Source organism: Papaver somniferum, chromosome 5 (genome assembly GCF_003573695.1).
Source record: "Papaver somniferum cultivar HN1 chromosome 5, ASM357369v1, whole genome shotgun sequence".
NCBI lineage: Eukaryota > Viridiplantae > Streptophyta > Magnoliopsida > Ranunculales > Papaveraceae > Papaver > Papaver somniferum.
In genome coordinates, this window is record NC_039362.1 from 180376849 (window position 1) to 180400033 (window position 23185).

Genomic DNA, 23185 nt, shown 5'->3' on the forward strand with positions numbered 1-23185 from the left:
GGTGACAATTGTATCATAGTTTTGGTTAAGACCATTACTGATAGCCTGCTTCTTCTCATTCGTTGTAACAGCACAGCCTGATTCTGCCAGTTGAGCAAATAGAGATTTAGCATCATTTAAATATGATTTTAGTGATTTGTTACCTTTCGACATGTTGTGTAGTTGCTTCTTCAGATTCATCTGATGATGAAATGTTTTTGGTGCGTATTCAGACTCGAGTTTGTCCCATACTTCTTTTGCAGTTGCAAGATGGGCTACATTGCTTAGAACCTCTGGTGTTAATGTGGAATTCAGCCATCCCACAATTAAAGAATCTTGATGTTCATATGATGTGAACTCTGGATTTACAACTTCACTGTTAGGTAAAGTTCTAGCAGGAACTTGTTTTGTTCCATCCACAAATCCATTAAGATCATACCCTTTTAGAATAGGTTTGAATTGAGCCTTCCATAGGATGTGGTTGGTTTCTGTGTGCTTCAATGTGACAAGGTGATGGATCTGCACCTGTCGAAGAGCATTTGTGGTTTCTGCCATTTTTTTGTTAGGGTTCTAATGATATATTTATTTATTTATTTTGATATGTTGCGGAAGATGGCTTGGATCAAGGCTGATACCAAGTTAGAAAATGATAATGAGGATGAATGCTTCCACACTAAATGCGTATGGAGAGCTTGTTTATTTATAACAAGATATTCTGCTCAACACAGTTACAAAGTTTGTTAAGAAACATATAAAATAGGGATAGCTGTGCAACCCGTTATTATAGACTAGGAATATTTGAATGATACTAAGTCATAGTCATGGTTGTTGAGACTTGTTCGGAGAGTCATCAGGATGACTCTTAACAAAATAAATTCTTGATCAACCAACGAAAAATCTCATCTTTAAGACTTTGTGATTCATGGCATTCCCAATACAAATCAAACTACATTTTCTATTTATTCCACTCCACGTAAAAAAAAGCTCGAGATTTCCCACCCAGATGGATAATACTTTTCACTTGAGGCTAAACTTTTTCTTTTTTTTTTTTCTTTTTTTGCTCGATTACTTGAGTGGCTAAACCCACACACTCTGTGGGATTTGCCTCATTTGTCTCTACCTCCAATAGCTCTTTGTTATGCATCTCCGGAGAACAGTTGTGTGTGATGACTGTGTTCTAGCCTGAAAAGCGAACAGATTTCGGTTTGCCACTGATGATAAATTCCATTTTACATGACACTCACAGAAAACAATGCTTAGATGATAATGCTGAAGCATATTAGAAACCGGCTTCAGAAAAAAACAAAAGTATGTGCTAAATGTGTGATGATTTTTTTTTCAATGGAGTAAGACAGTTTATAAACAGGTAAACATAACTTACGTACAATTCTCAAATGGATAACCATAACTTCTTAACCGGAAGTACGGTGATCGTACGGTTCACTGATTATATCACATTTCGGATTTACTAGTTGTTCATCTTTTCATTTTCCCATCATTGGCGGAACTAGGATTTAACTGCAGGGGGCTTCAAGAAAAAATTATGCGTACTTACTAACCCTGGCTTCATTACAATAATTATATGGGCTAGATTTCATATATAATTTAAGAACGGTTTTTTGGGTACCACTACCACCCTGTTTTGGTGGGGATCATGACTTCATTTTTTTTTGGTACATATTTGACGTAGTTCTGGGTCACCCCTTATCTAAGCATTTATTTAATACCTAACTTATCCTTCTTAGTTAAATTAGTTAGTGTAATACATTAGTTAAATAATTAAGTTAAAATAATTAGTAATTAGTGATATTAGATTAATTAGTTTGGTGTTTTTTGAAGAACAGGGTTTTGTTCTTTTTTTTGTTTTTGTTTTTTTTTAAGATGGTTGATTTAGAAATGAGGGTTTTGGATACTTAGATATATTTCATATTCAGTCGAATTGGCCAAAACTTTCGAAAAAATGAAAATTTTATAAACTGATTTCGGTTATGACAATGGAGTTCGGCTACGAAATCTGAAGAACAGATAGCCGAACTCTTCTGCTAGTGTAGTTTGGCTAATGATTCTGAAGACACAGGCAGGCGAACTCAGCTTTAATGGAGTTTTTGCTTTCAGAGAAAATTAAAGTTCTGTTAGAAAGAAAATATTGCGACGTAAGCGAACCAAAAGTTCGGCTAGGAAAAAAATTTGCGACGTAACCGAACTAAAAGTTCGGCTAGGAAAAAAAACTGCGACGTAATCGAACTTTTCTCTTAAAGCAAAAAACTCCATTGAAACTAAGTTCGGCAACCTGCACCTAGAAATATTTTATACATATAGAGGTGGTGGTTGATTTAAGTTAAGCTATATATATATATAGGTGGTGGAGGTGGTGGTTGGTGGTGGTGGTAGTCAGAGGTGGTAGGTGGTAGTCGGTGGTGACGAGCGGTGGTGTTGGTGGTGGGTGGAGGTGATTATATTTATAGGTGGTTATTAAGTTGGTTTTAAATTACATTAGGTTAAGGGTAGGTTAGTCATTTCCACACGTTAGGACACACCTTATAATTATAGGGTAGATATTCTTATCACATAATAGTCCCCACACAAAAAACGGTGGTGCCCAAAAAACAGTTCTAATTTAATTAAAAAATTTTGCTTGGTGGTGGCTTAAGCCAGGCCTAGCCCGGTTGTAGTTCTGCTCTTGTTTTCTATTATAATGGTTTTGTTACAAAAGACTGAGATATTCACCGCAACAGAACTTTGTTAACAAGAATAAAAGATAGAACATTAAAGTTTCATAGTTTATTTATGATCTGATTTTCCAAAAAATTCACTGTTTTGAATTTTTGTTCTTTAGCTTTGGCATATATTCCAACTAGCACCAGCAGGACTGGTTCTGAAAGACATTGGAATTCGACGTTGTATCCACTTATTTATATTGCCCATTGGAAGACAGATTCTGCTCTTTTTGGTTCAAGGATTTCTCTTGAATTCTTGGTTGAATAAGATTTGCCTCTAGCCTCTCTACATATGCCTGCATCGTCAGTAATATAAAATCAAGATTCACCTCTAAGATCTCCAAATCAAGATTCAACTGCAACCCAAAATGAGCATATTATACTGGAATTGTTAAGGAATTTGTTAGAGCACTGCTCGGTCAAACTCACATGTGTTGCTATCTCAAGCATGTTTGATTTCTAGTCTCTTATAGCTAAGTCTCGGACTAGGATAGTAAGTGTAGTTGAGCTCAACGACTTCATGGCGATTCATCATACAAGTAGAAGATCTACTCAAGGAACCGGTGGAACTTCTCGACAAAAAGGTATGTGGAGACTTTAACTTATCTGTCACTCAAAAGTCTATCTATTCTATCTCCTACTCTTTGAGACAAAAGTCGTATGCTATATATATAGACTAGATCATACACATTTGGTATTTCGAGCCGAGTATACCTCTCCTATCTATATCTCGAAATATGTGTTGGTAAGATTTTCACTTCGACCAAGTTTATCTTTACCTAGTGACGAAAGTCATGAATGTTTCAATCACTTTGAAAATTGCTTTGACGATAAATAGTGTAACAACTATATAACATCCTCTAAGAATGTTTCAATGATTGGAATGAGAGTTTAGATTACATAACCAATGGAATCCTTGAACCGAAGTTTTCGAACTTTGTTGATCAAGAGAACCGGAAGTATGGCAAGTGCCAAGTCCGCGAACTGCCGAAGTTCTCAAACCCGAGAATTTCTGCTGGAGTTGACAAACTACTTGCGTGAGCCAAGTCCTCGAACCCAGTCCGCGAACCGGCGTAGTTCTCGAACCCGAGAATTTCTGCTGGAGTTTGTAAACTCTATCCGGTGTCTTAAGTCCGCGAACCTAGTCTGCGAACTTGAGAAGGTTATATATCTAAAGATGATTTCTGAACTTAATCTTAAAATACTAAGGAATGCATTTGCAAACCGTGGCTATTAAAGTTCATGAATCGATTCGAGTGAATCAAATCATCTTTGCTTGAATTGTGTCTTGTGTAGTTACATAAGATTTCCTTGAAATTGAACAACTCTCTTAACTAGTTCATTTGAGTCAATTGAACTAGTTATGGTGAAGAAGAACATGGTTGGTATGAAACACTCATATGGTTAACCTCTTTGGGTAGACTATTATTGAACCAACAATGTACACGTTTGAGTCCGGTTAACAAACCTAGAAGCGTACGATCATTTGTGTATGACAAGCTAAGTTTTCGATCTAACGGTTGAGAAATATTAGCTTGAATCTAAATCAGGTTTTCATCTAGCGGTGAATATTGATTGTTTTGTAACTAAGGCAAAACCCCGATTTGAAAGGCTATATAAATGAGACATCTAGTATTGCGCAAAACTAATCCCCACACCTTACATGTGATACTAGTTTGCGTGCTAGAGTAGATTCTAATTTAACCTTGGGTTTTCTTCTTCTAAAACCAGGTTAACGACTTAAACACTTCATTGGGATTGTCAAGCCAGACCGATACTACTTTTATCGTAGTTGTGTGATCTGATCTTACATCTTCTATCGTAACAGTACAATCATATTGATTGGCTTGAGATCGTGAGAGTTCTCCGATAGGCAAGATATAAAAAGTAATCACAAACACCTTCGTCTCATCGTTTGTGATTTCACGATATCTTGTTTCGCTACCATACGATTAAGATTGTTGTGAGGTGATTAATTAATCTAGGCTGTTCTTCGGGAATATAAGATCGGATTATCAATTGGTTCCTGTTCACCTTGATTATTATCAAAAGACGGAACAAAAACTTTTAGGGTTTTTCTGTGGGAGACAGATTGATCCTTTGATAGACTTGTCTGTGTGAGAAAGATTTGTTTATTGTTAAATCCTGTGATTTTGGGTCATAACAACTCTTAGTATTGGGTGAGATCAGCTAAGGGAATTAAGTGCGCAGTATCCTGCTGGGATCAGAGGCGTAGGGAGTCCAATTGTACCTTGGATCAGTGGGAGACTGATTGGGGTTCAACTATAGTCCAGTACGAAGTTATCTTGGAGTAGGATAGTATTTGTAGCGGCTTAATACAGTGTGTATTCAATCTGGACAAGGTACCGGGGTTTTTCTGTATTTGCGGTTTCCTCGTTAACAAAATTCTGGTGTCTGTGTTATTTCTATTTCAGCGTTATATATGTTTATATAATTGAAATAATACAGGTTGTGTGTTTGAATCAATCAATTGGAAATCCGACCTTTGGTTGTTTGTTGATATTGATTGATACTTGGACATTGGTCTTCGGTACCGTCCAAGTTATTCCTTGTGTTTGATTAGAACTCGCTGATTTCTATTAGCTTGAGTAAATCAAAACAAGAGAGAGATATTCACTCGTTGATATACTTTTAATTGATTGAGTCTTGGTGATTCTCTTGAAAGTATAATCGAGTTTGTCCATACAGATTGCTAAGCGAAATATTGGGTGGTGTTGTTAGACCCCCGCTTTTTCAATTGGTATCAGAGCAGGAAAACACGTTTAAGACCTCAAAAGTCTGTGTTTGTAGCGATCTGACTATATGGACCATAAAGTCTCAATTGACGCTTCACCGGGTTTTAAAAACAACCGTAGAAAAAGGTTTGATAAACTGGTTACTCTTCAAAAGGGGTTGGATTAACAAATTCGGATCAACTCTGGTCTTGTTGCAGAAATTGCAATTCTTAAGGATTTGATATCTGGTAATTGTCCCTTGGTGAATCTGAGTAACTCAAGTTATTCCCCTTTAAAGAATAGTCGTAAATCAGATAGTAATCAACGACCGTTTGATGAAAAAACTGATGTGACTAGGAACCACTCAGACACACTTCAAAGCAGTGGACCGTATTGTTGTGATTCTTCCAATCATTTTCAACAAGTTTGTATGTCATTCAAAAAGAGTCTGAATGTTGCATGTAATTTTTGTAAGAAAACCAAACAACATGTTGATACTCTGAAAGGACATACAAAACGATTAGGTAACTCTAAACAGAGAAGTACAAATAGTATGGGTGCCTTTGCTTTAAGATCTACGTCTCCTTTTCAATGGTTTCTTGGTAGTGGATGTAGTAGACACATGACAGGTGATCTCACATGATTCATTTCGTCCATTGACTATGAAGGAGGTCCTGTAACGTTTGGAGATGGGAGTTGTTGCTACATCAGCAAGAAGGGAACGATCAAACTACCCGGTGTTCCAGAAATCCATGATGTAGTGTATGTAAAAGGTATGACTTCTAATCTTCTTTCTATTAGTCAAATTTGTGACAAAGGCCATCGAGTTGTCTTCAATGCAAATGGATGTGACATTGTTGAAAAAACTGGGAAAGTAATTTTTCAAGGAACTCATGGTAAAAACAACTGTTATCTATTTGATACTCAGTTTAGCAATCGTTGCAATTTGACTAAGGTGGAATCTACACATCTTTGGCATGAGCGTTTTGGTCACATCAATTATCGCCTTCTAACTAAGATCATTAACAAAGAACTAGTTAGAGGCATTCCCAAAATCAATGCAAAGATTGAAGGTGTATGTGATGTCTGTCAAAAGGGTAAACAAACAAAAGTTCACCATAAATCATCTCGAGATATTCTCACTAAAGATCCAGTTGATTTAATTCATATGGATATTTTCGGACCAATTCAACAACCCACTGTTGCTGGTAAGAAGTATGCTTTAGTTATGGTAGATGATTACACCAGATTCACTTGGGTTGCATTCTTATCTCATAAGAATGAAACTCTTGGCGAATTCAAGATTATTATTAAAAGGATCCAGAACGAACAAGGTCGCAAACTAAAGAAAATTAGAAGCGATCGTGATACGGAATTCAAAGACACAAAGGTATTTGAATTTTGTGATGAACTGGGGATCATTCAACAATACTCACCACCTATCACTCCTCAAGCTAATGGAGTTGCTGAAAGAAAGAATAGAAATATTCAGGAAATGGCTAGGGTAATGCTCCATAACAAAAACTTACCTTTAGGATTTTGGGGAGAAGCTGTTTTCACAACATGCTATTTGATCAACCGTGTGTATTTACGGTCTAGAACCCTTAACACTCCTTATGAGTTGTGGTATGGAAGGAAACCCAACCTACACTATCTCAAGTTGTTTGGAAGTAAGTGTTATATTCTAAAAGATCGAGAACAGAAAGGGAAATTCGACACCAAAAGTGATGAAGGTATCTTTCTTGGCTATGCTTCTGATAGTCGTGGTGTTCGAGTATTTAATCTCAGAACTCAAGTCATGATGGAATCTACTAATGTTATCATCTACGACATTAATAACTTTTGTCAGGATAATCCTCCTGCTGAATTGCCTCCAACCGAGACAATTGAGACAGTCAAAGAAATTCCAGAATCAGTTGAAGTTATCCCAACTGTTACTGATCCTGACATTTCTAGTGACGAGGAGAAGAGCACTGATCAAGGAATCCTTGATGAACAAGAACGTGTCCCTCCACAACATCTCTGGGTTCAAAGGAATCATGATCCAAACAGTATTATTGGAGGAAGAGATTCTACAGCTAAAACTAGAGGACAACTTCAAAATATTTGCAATTTTGGTTGTTATCTTTCGCAAGTAGAACCAAGAAATATTGATGAAGCTCTGAACGATACCTTTTGGGTGAATGCTATGCATGAATAGTTAAATCAATTTCAAAGGCAAGATGTGTGGGAACTTGTACCTTGTCACTCCAATAGGCGCTATTTCAAGTTACTGGAGAGTTTGGCTTTGAGTATCGCCTACATCAGGGGCCGTATCTTCTTCGCGTTCTTCGGGTTCGTGAGTTAAAACCTCTTTATTATGGGCATGCAATCCAATGTTTGGATCCTTACCGCGACATACGTTTTTGGTTTTAGCTTTCTGGGGTTCCTTTTCTTTCATCTTTATAGAGAATAATCGACGATGATTCAATTCGACGATTAACAATGTATAGCGAGGAGAGGGGGGAGGTTTCCTCTCTGCAATCGGAAGGAAAGAGGAGAAGAGGAGTTGAAGTTGAAGTTGAAAATAAATTAAATGAAATGAATTCAGGTTGACTTTGGTTTTATCTGTCAAACGGTTAATAATCGGTAGGCATTACCACATCATAAGCTACCGATTGTTGAGTAGCCCAAAATCGTTAGGGTTTGTTACTTGTATACCTACCGATTATAGGAAGCCCCAAATCGAACCACTACCAAATTCCATAGGTTTCGAGGGTACAGAGCCGACCATAACCATTTGGTTCGTGTTTTGGATGTAGTCATAATCGGAAGGTATATGGATTACATAAACTTCCGATTATAGGTTGCCCCAAAAAAAGTTTTCTTCTAAAATCCTTCATTTAATGAATTTGAAATCTACCATAATCGGGAGGTATTGTTACTCGTAGCTTCCCGATTATGGGAAGCCCCAAATCGTTAGCTTAGACAGGTTTTAATTCGTCCGATTATATAGGAGCCTCAAATTTCACCATTGCAAAAATCTAAAGATTTCTAATTTCTATATTTTAATAATCGGTAGTCTCTTGAGGATCTTGTTACTTCCGATTGTTATCGAAGCCAGATACGAGTTTGGCACATAAACGAACTTAATCGGTAGTGTAATCTAGTTGATAACCTTCCTATTAGGTATTTACAATCGGGTACAGTATAGCTTCCGATTATGTAAGGGCATTAGCGTATTCTCCGCATTTTTGGACATCCCTTAACGTAGTGTATAGGTTGGGAATAAAAAAATCGCCCCTAATTCCTTTTGGATCGCCCTTAAGAATGCCAGGAAAAAAATCTCACCTTTTTCTGGCACAGGTTTGGGTCCCAATATAGGCATTTTTTTTTCTGAAATGAAGAAGGATATTTCAGAGCAATTTCAGAGAAATAGAATTCAACTGTGTACACAAGGAAAAATGGAACTTGAACCAACAATACGTATGTGAATATAAATCATATTACTAATGAGAAAATATGTACCATTTGACTTCATTCGTTTTTGGCGGCTGACATTTTTTTTCTTCTTATAAGCAAACAATTCTTCAGTCGAAATGAGGCACGTCCCCAAACTCTACCTTTAATCAAAGCACCATAATGTGACAAGTTCAGGATAAGTATGAAATTGAATTTTCAAAGAATAGATATCGGAAATGCTATTCTAAGCCCCACTCAACGCCCTACTCAGCACCCAAATGACGTGGAGGAACATGCTGTCAAAAACATAAAAAACACATCATTCTTGAAGTTTAAGCGCATTTGACCGAAATTTGGGCGGGAAAAAAATTTGTTTCGAAATTTGAATTTTTCTTTTTCTTTTTTCCGATTCTTTTATTTATTTCTTACCCACCATACTCCTGCACATGAATGAAATAGAAGACTGAAAGTTACTTGCCATTGATAACTAACTAATGGTGATCCTAAACGAAGAAAATAAAGAATATCGAAGGCCAAAGAAAAGGTGAGTTAAAATTTTCTCTCATTAAGAAATCCATAAGAAATACCTAATTTAGTGTAAGTGTTTTGTTTGGGTTTTAGATATTGGAAGAATTGTTAGGGTTTATGTAATTCAATTCAAAAATTGTTCCAATCAAGTATAAATTGTGTCTTGCTCACTAACTGTTCGAATAAATATCTGAGATATGTAATAAAGTTTTTGAGATGAATACGTCTCTACTGTACTTAATATAATGTTTCATTGTGATAGGATAACTTCTATGGAAAGTCTGATTACATTGCTACCAAAGGAGATGGAGATGAAATTCGACCAACAGATCCCCAACTTGGTATGAAATTTAAAACTACAACTGATGCATATGAGTTTTATAAAAAATTTGCGCAACGAATTTAAAACCACACAAGAGAGTGTCGTGTCCAATGGAGTACCACCACAAGCGCCTGTATACCAACCATGGGGATTATATCCAATTCCCCATTCAAATTATGCAGGACTGCTGATGGTAAGATGTTAGAAAAATTAAACTTTCTTATTTTCAGTTAGATCACTTAGTAACAGTGAGACCCGAATGATAATGAACTTTTTGTTGCGATTATTGTAGGACCCGAATGCAGTGACTCAAGGGTCGTCGTTTTCTTATCTGTCCGCCGTGCTTAATCCATGGATGTTTGGAGGACAGTTTGGATAGTGCATAATATTTAACCTTGTGCTGATTTTTGGTTTTTTTGGTAGTTATTATGTGAACAACAAAACTCAGCAACCTTACTTATTAACTGTATGAGTTTATAACATTGAAAATTAAGTGATGCAGTTTTAATTGTTATTCATTTGAAGTTATTTTGTGTTGATAATGCTAGTTACAATTTGAAATTTGGAGGTGCTTGCAAGCTGCGGGATGTTTTTTTTATTATTATTGGATTGTACATTCAACTGGGAGGGGATGATAGCAACACAAGAAGTGCAAACAACAAAAATGTTAGCTAGTGCATTGTGTGTGCTAAGTGGAGACAACACAATTGTGCTTTCTTGTGCTGCATCTAAAACTGGCAACACTCACCAGCTCACCGTTCACTAATTAGAAGCCATCATATAGCATGGAAATGTAATATTGCCTTTTGTTCGTGAAAAAAATAATTGAATTTAGCACTACAAACTACGTACATAAGCTGTTTTAGGAAATCAAATCTCAGACATTTTATAGAGTTGTAAAAAGATAAACTTAGCATCTTGAGTTGGAGACATTTTGTCAAACAGTTGTAGAGCCATACACACCCTTAGTGCAGTGAAATTTACGACCAAACTAAAAGCCTGCTAAATCATTTCTCTTAAATAGAAAAGAACAACAACCAGAGTATTTTATAGTAACCATTACATTCACAGTTGAAGTCCACTCCTTATTTCTCCATTTTTAAAAAACTTCCTCTTTATTCTTCGTCTCGAATCTTGATGTTAAATCTCAATTTAAAACTGTTAAGGAATGGAAGAGGAATAGCTTCATTATTTTTGGGAGTTGCTCATGAGCATAAATCAATTTGCCTTGACAAACGGATCTGAATAAAGTGGACTTAAAAAGAAAAGATAATTCAGATTTCAAAACATTTGGTTCCCGCGCGAGACATTTAGTTTCCGCCGAAAGTTGCTCAAACCGGTTAATTTTCAAAAGTGACGTGTTTTTTGTGTTTTTGACAACATGTTCCGCCACGTCATTTGGACGCTGAGTAGGGCGTTGAGTGGGGCTTAGAATAGCATTTCCGAATAGATATCGATTCAAGTTGAAAAGATATTTCCTGGGACCTCTTTTGGCAGATTTTTCTTCCTGGGCAAGTGGGAAGGAGCTATACGCGTCACCCACTGTTTGCCTCATCAAAGTCACATTCACTCTACATGTCCGAATCCGAAATGTGATTTGCCATAAATACATTGTTTAACCAATCAGAAGCCGGTACAGGAAAAACTATAGCACAAGACAAGAGTGCACGAAGGCGGCACACAAACTATCTTTACTGAATGGAATTTCTAGGAATATAAGTTCAGTCTAGATTCTTCCAACAACAAAAAAAGTTTGTACTAGTAACTTCGCAACTCTGTGCTACTGGGTTAAAACTAGCCGATGGTAGAGCAGCAACCTTGTAGCTCTTTCTGAGCATCTTGTATAAGTTTTATTACAAAACTTAGGTCCCGAAGGGAGAACACCTAATCTTGTTTCACTTCGAGTTTTAGTTTGCATTTCAACTCGGTGTGCCCAAATGTAAAACAATTGGTACACCTTAGAGGTTTCCAATCATATTCCAAGTTGAGTAGATAGTCAATTCCTTTAACTGAAATAAGAAAACTGTCCAACAATGGTTTACTGGCAGTTACTTTCATGTAAACCCGTGCATAATCCAGCCGATGTTGCTTTTTGGTTTTCTGATCAGCACATATAGGAATTCCGAATGCGCTGACGACCTTACTCAGACATGATGGATTCCAAAGGAATAGAGGCAAGTTATAAATCTTCACCCAAATTGGAATGCATTTCATGGTTTCAGCTTTGTCGAATGTCAGTTTCCAGTCCCATTTTATGAGAACTAATGGGTTACCCTTAATATGCAGAAGGCTTGATGATTCTAAAACTTTAGTCCTATCTTCAACACGACTGAATGGAAACAGATAATACTCATTTCTGATGGAGAATACAGAAACATTTACCATCGTTTCTCGGAGTACAACTTCAGCCACCACCTCTTTATCAACGTCAAAAGTTCCGTCCTCACTCAAAAAATATCCCACCAGGGAATTCTTCCATTTGTTACATCCGACTTTGAATTCTTCATTTGAACATTCAATATGATACTTCCCTTCTTCAAAATGGGGTTTAATATACTCGAGCTCATCTTCGTCTCCCAGCTCAGTGATATCATCTAAGGTTGAAGAAGTTGATGCTTCCTTGGCATATGATACAAGTGTCTCTGATGTTGGAATATTTGTGCAGATCACCGACGACTTAGAATCGTCTGCTCCCTCACCAATGGAAGCCTTTACATGAGAATGCAATTTAGTACTATCAGATGCAACATGAGAGGAACGAATTGGAATCTCATCTTGGCCTACATCACGCTTTAAATCTTTGGGAGCAGCAATGTAATCCCAAATAACTGCAGTACTTTTGGTATTATTTACCTCCATTAGTGAAAAATGACCAGAGGATTGAAATACAACCCCATCTTTCTCGTCTCCACTTTTATCATCCTTTGCAACAGAAATCAATTCGCAAGATTCAGAAATCATGGTAACCTCATTTTCCGAGGTGGTAGGTGCATTGCCTGGGTCTGTCACAATTTCTAAGTAGTTGACCGAGAAATGACTCAGCGCCATCTCATCAGAAGTGACTCCTGTCAAGTCATCTGATTCTAATTGAACGACCAGAGTATTTATAACATTCATTCCTTCAAGAGTTTTCACCACATCAGACATGTCAGGCCTTGCTTTTGGTGAATCAGAGGTGCATAACATTGCCAAATCTAACACTATTATAGCTTCATTCTCCGAAACGTTAGTCAAGTCTTGGTCCAATTGTGATGTAAGATTTTGCTTCATCTTTACATCTTTGGCCTGCAGTGCATGATAACAACAAAGCAAAGTTGCTTAATTAGCTAAAATAGGAAATAAAATTCTGTTTAGAGAGAGCTAAAAAGGTTATCTTTTAACTTACGATTTCTAGAAGGTGTTGCGATCTGCCTAAATAACGCTTTCCTCTCCAACTCATTCCGCTCATAAGTTCCAGCACCACTACTCCGAAACAGTAGACATCTGCTTTCTCAGTTAAGTAACCGTGCTTCGAATATTCAGGAGCCATATATCCCCTGCGCAAGAATGTTAAAAGAGAAATGAATCTGGAACAAATATATTATATGTAAATGAGATGCTGGACCAATATTGATTCAACCATTAACAAAAGAAATGAGATTTTCTGTTCTTTACGTTGTTCCTACTACAGAGTGGGTATCCTGGACTGGTCGACGTCTAATTGCTTCGCCAATCCAAAGTCGGTTATCTTGGCAGTAAGATGCTTGTCTAATAAGACATTACTGAGCTTTATATCTCTATGCACAATTTTGAGTTCTGCTCCCTCATGTAAGAATACAAGACCTTTCGCTATATATCGATGCAGATTTTAACTCTAATCTCCCAGTTCAGTCTCTTCTTAAGATTTTTATTGCGAAATAATGCATTGTCTAAACTTCCATTAGCCAGGTATTGGTACACTGATACGAACTTGTTATCCGTTGCAACACAATGGCCAAACAATTCAACTATATTTGGGTGTCTTGATATTGTGTTTATTTCACTGAGAAATTCTTTCTCTCCTCGCATTGAATTTGGAGATATGACCTTCACTGCAATTGCCCTTCCATCAGGGAGTTTTCCCTGTATATATAGTATTTCATCAACAATAACAAGATCACGGTTCTAGTCAAATAATAAGAAAATCAAACATGAAGTTGTGCCGTCTGTCTCAGGAAAAAAGATACTATCATTTTAGTCTCTCTTTTCCTAGGACGGAGGTAATACCTTATAAACTGATCCAAAACCACCTTCACCATTCTTGTTAGCAGGTTTGAAATCTTTTGTAGCAGCTTTAATCTGTTTGTAACTGAAATTCCCACCTTGGATTCCTTCTGCAGCTGTTATCTTTTTCCCTTTGGTTTTAGTATTTGTAACACCACCATCATGATCCTTGATTGACAGACTGAAATTTTTGTGAGTCAAATCTTTTATCCATCTCATTGTAAACCTCCCATTTGAACTTTCACTAGTTACTGCTTATGTTTTTTGAAAAAGAATCCAAATAAGTTGAAAATAAAAGACAAAAGCCAACTGGTATGTAATTCATAGGTGGATAATCTCACCTTCTTGTTCTGGCGCCGGTTTTCGTCCCAATATAGGCATGTTTTCAGATGAAGAAGGATATATAATTCAGAGCACTTGAATTCTGTTGAATTCAACTATGTACAACCACCAAATGAAAGGCGTGGAATTTAGTCTTAATAGTTGGTACATATGTGAATCCACGTAAAAAAAAAAGGGGATTTTAATAAAGTGCCACATTTCCAATTTCATGTTTAAGAAAGTGTCACTGTTTTTTTCAGAATTTATTTAATGCCACATATTTAACCTTTTCCATCCTGTTTTTTTCTTTAAACAGTTAACATCCGTTAGTGTATATGTGGCAATTAGTCAGCCTTGTAAAAGACAAATAAGCCCTCGAATCGTTTTGATGCAACCGAGTTAAATCGACCCATTGTAGTGAGTCATTACCGAGACAAATCAATAGTCAGAGCTTTCTTCGACGAGCTCTGGCTTTAGTGATGGTTTTCTACATCCACAAAGTACGTCACCAAAATTGTGAGATTAGGAAAAATGTTGGAAATTTTCAAGTATGAGTACTATATACTACACCCATGTATATATATTAAGTTGGTCGAGTAGTTAAATACGTATCAGAGTATTTAGTTTCCACTTTCCAAATCTTCATATTCGCGGTAAAGTGCTTCCCTCCCAGGTGCAACACTATTCTGTGAAAACAAAGGAGGTACTTCGATTCAACAACATTTCACTTTACAGCTAACAAAGGAGGTACTTCGATTCAGCAATATTACAGAGACCAACACCACTAATGCATAAAAGCCATGTTATGACTACCGGTGTAAAAAGAAATCCTACTCGGTGGGTTCCATAATGTTGAAGAGCAAACAATCAGACCAATATGAAACATGCTAGGGGGATTTCTATATCTGCAAAGCACAATACATAAGAGTAATTCATTGAAAGGACTGAAATTGAAGCTAAGATATTCATCATTTTACAAATCTTTCACTGCTAATGCCTAATGGGTTCTTCATGTGTATGAATTTCTATATGCAGCTAAATGTTGTTATATATGGCACTATAAAGTATTAAGGCACCAATAAAACTTGATTACAAAGACGTTCGCTAATGGGTTTTGGATCATCTCGTGATACTTTTGCTGGTCACTTCTCGTGACGCACGAAAGAATCATGAATAAAACTTTTTGCAAGAGTTTTTCGATGAAATGGTATCCCCTTATAAATCGTGGAGTTTTTAGTCCTGGGCACAAAATGCAACTCCTCTTTGCCCAATCCATCTCTAGTCCAAAAAAACAAAAAATCCTGAACTTTAAAAACCTTTGACCAATGCCACATACTCGTTCCAGTAGAATCTAGACACGTACCCAACTACTCCTCTTTAAAGAAAAGCACCAAAACAAAAACTGATGGCACTCTCAAAATGTGACAAGTTCAGGATAAGTATGACTTCAAAGTATTGATATTTAAAGAAGAAAAAGATAGTTTCCGGGACCGTCCTCCTCTTTATGGCAGATTTTAGGAGCTATACGTGTCTCCCATTCATTGCCTCTTCATGTCACATTCCACTTGAAATGTGATTTGCCATAAATACATTGTTTAACCAATCCATTATTGATTAAAATCTAATCAATCATGATCAAAGTTAAATACTAAACAAAAGAGTTTCCCTTTTCTTTTTATTGATATTTTCATCTAATTTTTTGTTAACTACATTTTTCTCAACTCAAACCAGTCACTAAAACTGTAAACTTAAAGAAAAGAACTACTAAGAACAACATCTTCACATTCCATACAAACTAAAATTAAATCCTAATCCTAAATTCCAATTTTTTTTTCCTTCTTCTAATGATTTTCATTTACAAAAAGGGAAACCAGATCTACAAAGTGATGAGGAGGCTATATCCATGGATGATGGACTCCATGACCTGAATTGATCATGATGATTAACCTACCTAGGTTGCTGGATGGGCCTTGGGTTAACCTGCATCTTAACAAACTTAGGAGCTTTCTCATACTTGGGGCTTTTCTCAGCAAGACCTTGAGATTTCCTCCATTTCAGAACTCCGAACGAAATCAGATCCTTGTAGTAATTCTTCTCCACTTCTTCCTCCTGATCTTCCACATCATCCTCATCTTCTTCAAAATCAAAATCAAACAAACAAAATTAATAAATCACATGATTGAATCTCTGATGAAGATCAAATGAAAACACAGATGAAATGATCGGAAAGTTTGACTTACGATTGGTGAATGCATCGAAGACGGCTTCATCGATGTTATTGAAGAGATGATCATCTGAAGAAGGAGAGTACTGAGAAGGATCTTGGAAGCATTCTTTGAGCCAGTAATCACGGAACCAGGGTGAAGATTGGATGAGCTCCCACCATTCATCTGAGTAATCCTCAACAGCTTGGTAAGCTCTTGGTACGAACAATGGAGCATTCGGATTCAGTGATGAAGTTGACAATGTTGGAGCAGACATGATATCCATTACCATAGCTCACTGCAATTTTTTCAACACAGATTTCTGAAAAATAAAAACGATGATTTCAATTTCTTGATTTGAGAATTTTGATGATCAGAATAAGTGAATGTGTGAATTGAAAGTGGATAAGTATGTGAGCATTTATAGAGGAGGGTGACACTGAAATGACCATGTAAGTTGAAGGTATTTACAAAAATGACATCCAATAATATCTTGGTTTAATCACCGTCTGATTTTTGACACCTGGGTGAATTTGAAAATGGGTTTGGTGTTGAGATTTGTGCAGTGAATAGTGAGTGAGTAGGAGTAAGATGCAGTGTACATGGTCCTCCTTCCTAAAATCAGGATGATTTGGTAGGAAATTGGTAGGTCACGGGGATTTTAATATTAATGGAATGAAACAGTGTGCTGCTGAGAGGAAAGGGGTAACAAACAACTGCATATGCCTCGTATGATTGAGGATTGTATTTTATCTATAACTTTACCTACTTTTACTTTATTTTTAATGTTTTTTGATCTTATCCTTTTGGGTATCATTGATGATGACCTGGTGTAATTTACGCCTTTATTATTTTACTACTACTTGTTTGTTTCCTATGGCTATGGCACCACCATGGGATGCGAAACACAGGTGAGTGGACGGTGCCGTTTTCCGTTCAAGAACCGGCCGGTATAATATCTCTGCTTTTTAAATTCCACGATACCAGTAGAGATCAGAAAGACTCTTAAGGCAATTCCAATGACAATGTTCAAATAAAAATATTTGTTGAGCTACGTGGATGGTCAGATAAGATTTTGCATTACAGAAAAAAAAAATAGGCAATTGATAGTGTTTTTTTTGCATCGGTCAAAGAGAAAGTTCATTAAAAAGAAAAGGTATTTAAGAGGGGTATCTCAACCCAATTAATACAAACCAAAATAAAAGAGAGTAGACTACCGAAGATGAATTCGGTAATCCAAGACAATAAACAACAAACTCATGAAGGCCGAAAAAAGAGTCATATAACGCTACTACTATATTCGTCGTTAGACCTAGCATTTTTGTGTTTGACTCGGCCCAAAAGAACGCTTGTAGTTTAACGTTTCTAATGAGGATTTCCAATGGCAATGTTCAAATAAAAATATTTGTTGAGCCACGTTGATGGTCAGATAGGATTTTGCACTATGGAAAAGAAATGGGCGATTGATAGTTAAGCGCGAGGATGAATGGCTGGTGATGGAGCTCGACGTTCAGACGCTAGTGCTCCAAGTTAGAGCGCTGGCGTTTCTGGGTAAAGCGCGAACGGGCGCAGCAGCGATGCCGGAATTTGAGTCAAGACCGTCAACGACTACTTTTTAACAGTCACCGGAACGACTAGTTTCTACCTCCATAAATACGGCTGGAGTTTGATCTCACAAATTCACAGCAATCTTTCATCCGATCAATCTTTTCTTTCATTTGCTTTCAATTTTCAACCATGAATTCTGATTTTGATTCTTCTGAGGAAGATATGGAGATGGATGAAATGTTGTATGAAGAAGATGAAGAAATGTGTATGGAGTTTTTGCATCAAATGGATGAAGATGCAGATTAAGATAGAAGAAGGGGAAATTTCATGTTCCAATTACAATCCGGGATCGTACCAAAGTCTTTAGAGCCATATGAAGTTGCGACTAGAAGATGGACATGGCGAGATCGACATTTTTACCACGAAAAGATGATGCATGATCATTTTAATCATGATTGTGTCTATTCTGATGAGGATTTTCAGCAACGATTCCGCATGGGCTGCAACTTGATGCAAAGGATTATTGCCGAGCTTTTTCAGGTACAACCTTTATTTAATTATCAGTATGATGCACGGCATGTACGAGGCTTTAGTCCCGAACAAAAGGTCACTGCGGCCCTTCGTATACTATGTTACGGGGTACCAGCGGATGTCACATTGGGAAAACAACCGCCTTTAGGTATCTCAAATTGTTTTGCGAAACGATTGTCGAGCATTTTGGTCCAACTTTTTTAAGAAATCTTACTCAGGAAGATGTTCAAAGAATAACTAAATAAAACACCGCGAGGGGTTTTCCAGGAATGCTAGGTAGTCTTGACTGCATGCACTGGACGTGGCATGCATGTCCGGTTGAATGGAAGGGCCAATATAAGGGTCTTGGCATTCCTTTTTTGGGCTCACGGGTTCAAATAACGATCTCAACGTTTTATATAAGTCACCATTGTTTGAAGATCTTAAGAATGGGATTGCGCCGCACTGTAATTTCACCATCAACGGTCATTACTACACTCAAGGTTATTATCTAGCAGATGGAATGTGACGGACCGGAAAATTACTCCTTTGGCGCGTTGCCCCGAAGGCCGTAACTCCCCCGATGCGCCATGATGAAGCTACGATCCGGGCCTCAAAGCTAGGCAAATGCACGTCCATTTGCCCTTGCAAGCATGCTCGTGGAGCAAGATGCATCTAACTTAGATTCCACACCGTTCCAACTTACCCTTGTTTCGCGAAGGGTTTATTAAGAAAACAAAAACTTTCATAAAATGGCAAAAACGGTTGTTTGTACCATAAGTAAAAATGCCACATAATGGCCAAATTGGTACTTGAATCATCTATTGGCCCTCATCCAAGCCCGCTAACCAGTCAACCGAAGCAGCCCACCAGCCTGCCCAGTGTTACATAAAATCAATGACCGGTCAATGGTCAAAGTCAACGCCCGGTCAATGATCAAAGTCAACTCCCGGTCAATGGAAAATTCAACAACCGATCAACGGTCAAAGTCAACTATCAGTTAATGTCAAGGCCATGTTGCCAATGGTGTTGCCATACAGTTTCCATTCATGTTGCCAGCGGTGCTACCAACCAATTCGCAGCTAAATACTCTATCGCACTGTCAGCCAGTCTCTACCCGTGTTGTCAGCTGTGCTGCCAGCCATTATGCATGTCAGCCAGTCAATCCATTCAGCCAGCCAGCATCTATCCATATTGCCAGCCATTATGCCTGTCAACCATGAATCCAGTCTGCCAGCATGCAGAATTAATTCTAGAAGCATGAATGAGCAGTTTCATGCGAATTAATTTAGGAGGCATGAATGAGCACTTTCATGTGAATTAATTCAGGAGGCATGAATGAGCAGTTTCATGCGGATTAATTCAGGAGGCATGCAGTATTAATTCCAGCAGTTTCATACAAAATTGAAGATGGAGGCATGAATGCGCAGTTATTGCCATTTAAGTTTATATTGAAATTAGATATTGAACTGTATAAATAGGGAGGCTCAGAAATCATAGGGGGGTATCCAATAGAAGAGAGGAGACTAGCTCATACAGAAAAAATAGACTATAATTCTATTATCAATAAAACACTACTCCCCAAGGGGATTCACACGTGGATGTAGCCAAACGATGCTGAACCACGTAAACATGTGTCTCATGTCTTCATTCTTGTTTCTTGTTTTAACCCTGTTTTCATCAACAACACCAAATCCATCGTGTTTAGTGCTCAGAAATATTTCTGGGTGCAAACAACGGCCTTTGGAGTCCCTAAACGATGGAATTTGACTAAATTCTGGTGACCATGTGGATCTATAGATCGACATGTCTTGATCTTTGGGTCGTTTCCCATCAAAATGGACTCCTCTTGAGCTAAATTACGACATTCGAGTTTTTAGCCTATGTTGAACGCCTTTATGAGCATCCGGTGAATGGAATGCAACTTGCCTCATCAAGTTTGGCCATAATCATCTCTTGCATCGAGCTACCGAGCCATATGATATGAGAGGCCACAATGTCACAATCATCTTACAATTAGATGATATGAGCGAGAATGTGCTGGACCGGAAATGTTGCAACTCATTGTCGCTGCCTACGTACCCTTCCCTACTCTAAAGGGATCAAGCACAGACCGTAGTTCATCACCGAAGGGACAAGAACTTAAACCAACTCGGCCAAGCAATAAAGGTAATGGCCTAGTCCGTATAGGACGTTCTGTCAAAATGCATCCAAGTGATGCATGTTTGGTCCGCAATATGGCATAACAATGCCTAAGCATCAAATGCCCTCTTCGCGAGGCTACGAAACTATAAATGAGCCTTAGGCATCATTTATACTCTTCCGGCTAATCTATGAAGCTTACTTGGTGCATAGTCCGCATATGCACCATCAACCAACTACCCCTCCCTATATATGTTAATTTGACATTTTTACAACTCAAATTGGGGAAGCAAAAATCATTCATCAACTCCCCAGGCCATGATGGCCGCACCTTACCATTCTGACCAACTGTGATGTACGTCCGTAATGGATGTACATTCATTTCTGGCTCACAGGCCAGTTTCAATGTTCGGCCATGACGGCTGAACATTTACTGAGCCATGTCCCGTGAAGGGTCGTGATGGTTGTACTTCCGTCTTTGCCCATAGGCCACTCCAATGTCCAGCCGTGATGGTTGTACATCTCTAAGGCTATCTCACTTGGTGCATGGTCCGTATGTGCACCTTCAACCAAGTACCCCTCCCTATATATGTTAACTTAAAATTTTTACAACTTTGATTAGGGGAGGAAAAATCATTCACAAAATCCCCACTTTTACTATTCATGGTCGTCGCCATATACCCGGCCATGTTGGTTGTCCATTGCCAACACGATGTCCATCCATGTTGGCTATCCGCTGCCAGCCCGATGTCCATCCATGTTGGTCGTCCGTTACCAGCCCGATGTGCATCCATGTTGGTCGTCCGCTGCCAACCCGATGTCCATACATGTTGGCCGTCCACTGCCAACCCGATGCCCAGCCATGTTGGTCGTCCACTGGCAACCCGATGCCCAGCCATGTTGGTCGTCCGCTGCCAACCCGTTGCCCAACCATGTTGGTCGTCAGCTGCGAATCCAATGTCCAGCCATGTTGGCCGTCAGCTGCCAACCCGATGTCCAGCCATGTTGGCTATCAGTTTCCAACCCGTTGTCCATCCATGTTGGCTATCAGCTGCCAACCCGATGTCCAGCCATGTTGGCTGTCAGCTTCCAACCAGTTGTCCATCCATGTTGGTTGTCCGCTGCCAACCCGATGTGCAGCCATGTTGGCTGAACATTGTTAACGTATTGGCCAAGGGCCAATGTTCATTTTCCTACGCAACAGAAGCTTTGGATGAAGCTTCATCTCAATCCATGGCGCATCTATTATCATGCGCCATGCTGAAAACACTGGGTGTTACACGGAATCTATCCAGAATGGTCAACTATGGTTCAAGCTTATAAACGGGTAGGTATTGGACCGACGTCTTCGAAGAATATGAAGTACTTTAATTAACACCCAACAAATGAAATGCAGAAAGGATGTTGAACGCGATTTTGGCATACTGAAAAGGAAGTTTGCCATCATAGCTGGGCCGGCATGCTTCTTTGATCTTCAAGAAATGAGCAAAATTATGCTGACTTGTATCATTCTGCATAACATGGTCATTGAAGAAACCAGACGTGAGCCAACCTGGACGAGTTTTCCAGATGAAGATTTAACCAAGAATTTTGTGGTAGAGCATGGGCGCCCAACAAGAGAATATAGACTTGCCACTGACAGACTCCAAAACTGGGGAATCTATGGACAACTAAGACAAGATTTAACCAAGCACCTTCGGGCTTTAAAAGGAGCAAGAACGATGCGCGGGGGCGAGGCAGAGGGAGAGGCAGATAGATGCTATTTTCAACATAGTGTTATTTTCAATTTAGTATTGTTGCTTATTTTAATTAATATGTTTTTTAATTTAAAGTTGTTTAATTCAAAGTTGTTTGTTTAAACGACTACATTTAAAATGAAAATTGAGGCAATTATGTTAAAAGTAATTTTAAATAAACGAGTATAATTGAATTAAATTAAACTAAACTGAATTAAATTACACGACTATACTGAATTAAATTAAATTTAACTAAACAAGAATTAAAATAAGTTAACAAGACTGTATTCATCTTCATTTTCTTCCGCGGCATCATCTTCGTCTTCTTCCATATTAGCATACTGGGAAGTTTTTTGAGGGGGGGACTTGTTGTTGTTCGGCCTGGACTTTTTTTTGTTTGGCCGCATCAATTTGCTTAGTCCATGCAGCATATTGTCGTTCATTCATTATTGAAGTGTTCAACGAGAGTACCTTGTTTAGCTTACGATCCCTGTAGTATTGTTCTCGCAAAAGACGACTTTTTTGTTGATTATTTATAACAATGCCACAGTCCCTGGCTCCATCTGCTTCTATATGCATCTCGAATTCCTTGTGATCAGCATAATGAACTCTTTAACCTCCTTCTAATGCTCGCTAGGGTGCGTCTCTCGCTGCTTTTGCAGCTTTCTGACCACCTCCTCTTCTTCTCTTGATGTTGGTGTTAACGTATAGATTAGTGTCGTGTTGTTCCTGACTACTTGGAGTTCCATCAGGTGAGGAA

General features: G+C 38.1%; 3 protein-coding genes across 7 annotated transcripts; all 3 read right to left on the bottom strand.

The window, feature by feature from the left end:
* Positions 1–11397: 11397 nt before the first annotated feature.
* On the bottom strand, positions 11398–14983 carry LOC113283842. 4 transcript variants are annotated; one of them, XM_026533224.1, is made up of 5 exons: positions 14306–14983; positions 13968–14145; positions 13377–13823; positions 13108–13258; positions 11398–13007 (listed from the first exon to the last, which is right to left on the bottom strand). In XM_026533224.1, exons 4-5 carry the CDS (start codon positions 13249–13251, stop codon positions 11607–11609), a joined length of 1545 nt encoding a protein of 514 aa, XP_026389009.1. In that variant the 5' UTR covers positions 13252–13258; positions 13377–13823; positions 13968–14145; positions 14306–14983; the 3' UTR covers positions 11398–11606. The 4 variants fall into 4 exon arrangements, with proteins under 4 accessions (XP_026389009.1, XP_026389007.1, XP_026389008.1 ...); XM_026533222.1 differs by having other exon boundaries at positions 13968–14215; XM_026533223.1 differs by lacking the exon at positions 14306–14983 and having other exon boundaries at positions 13968–14299.
* LOC113280227 (probable LRR receptor-like serine/threonine-protein kinase At1g53430) lies at positions 13551–14183 on the bottom strand. Its single transcript, XM_026528878.1, has 2 exons — positions 13968–14183; positions 13551–13823 (listed from the first exon to the last, which is right to left on the bottom strand). Exons 1-2 carry the CDS (start codon positions 14181–14183, stop codon positions 13551–13553), a joined length of 489 nt encoding a protein of 162 aa, XP_026384663.1.
* A 943-nt stretch (positions 14984–15926) lies between the features above and the next one.
* LOC113283843 (protein EARLY RESPONSIVE TO DEHYDRATION 15-like) lies at positions 15927–16894 on the bottom strand. Of its 2 annotated transcripts, none has more exons than XM_026533227.1 (2): positions 16526–16894; positions 15927–16417 (listed from the first exon to the last, which is right to left on the bottom strand). In XM_026533227.1, the coding sequence occupies exons 1-2, from the start codon at positions 16779–16781 to the stop codon at positions 16233–16235; spliced, it is 441 nt and encodes a 146-aa protein (XP_026389012.1). In that variant the 5' UTR covers positions 16782–16894; the 3' UTR covers positions 15927–16232. The 2 variants fall into 2 exon arrangements, with proteins under 2 accessions (XP_026389012.1, XP_026389011.1); XM_026533226.1 differs by having other exon boundaries at positions 15927–16420.
* Between the last annotated feature and the right edge of the window lie 6291 nt (positions 16895–23185).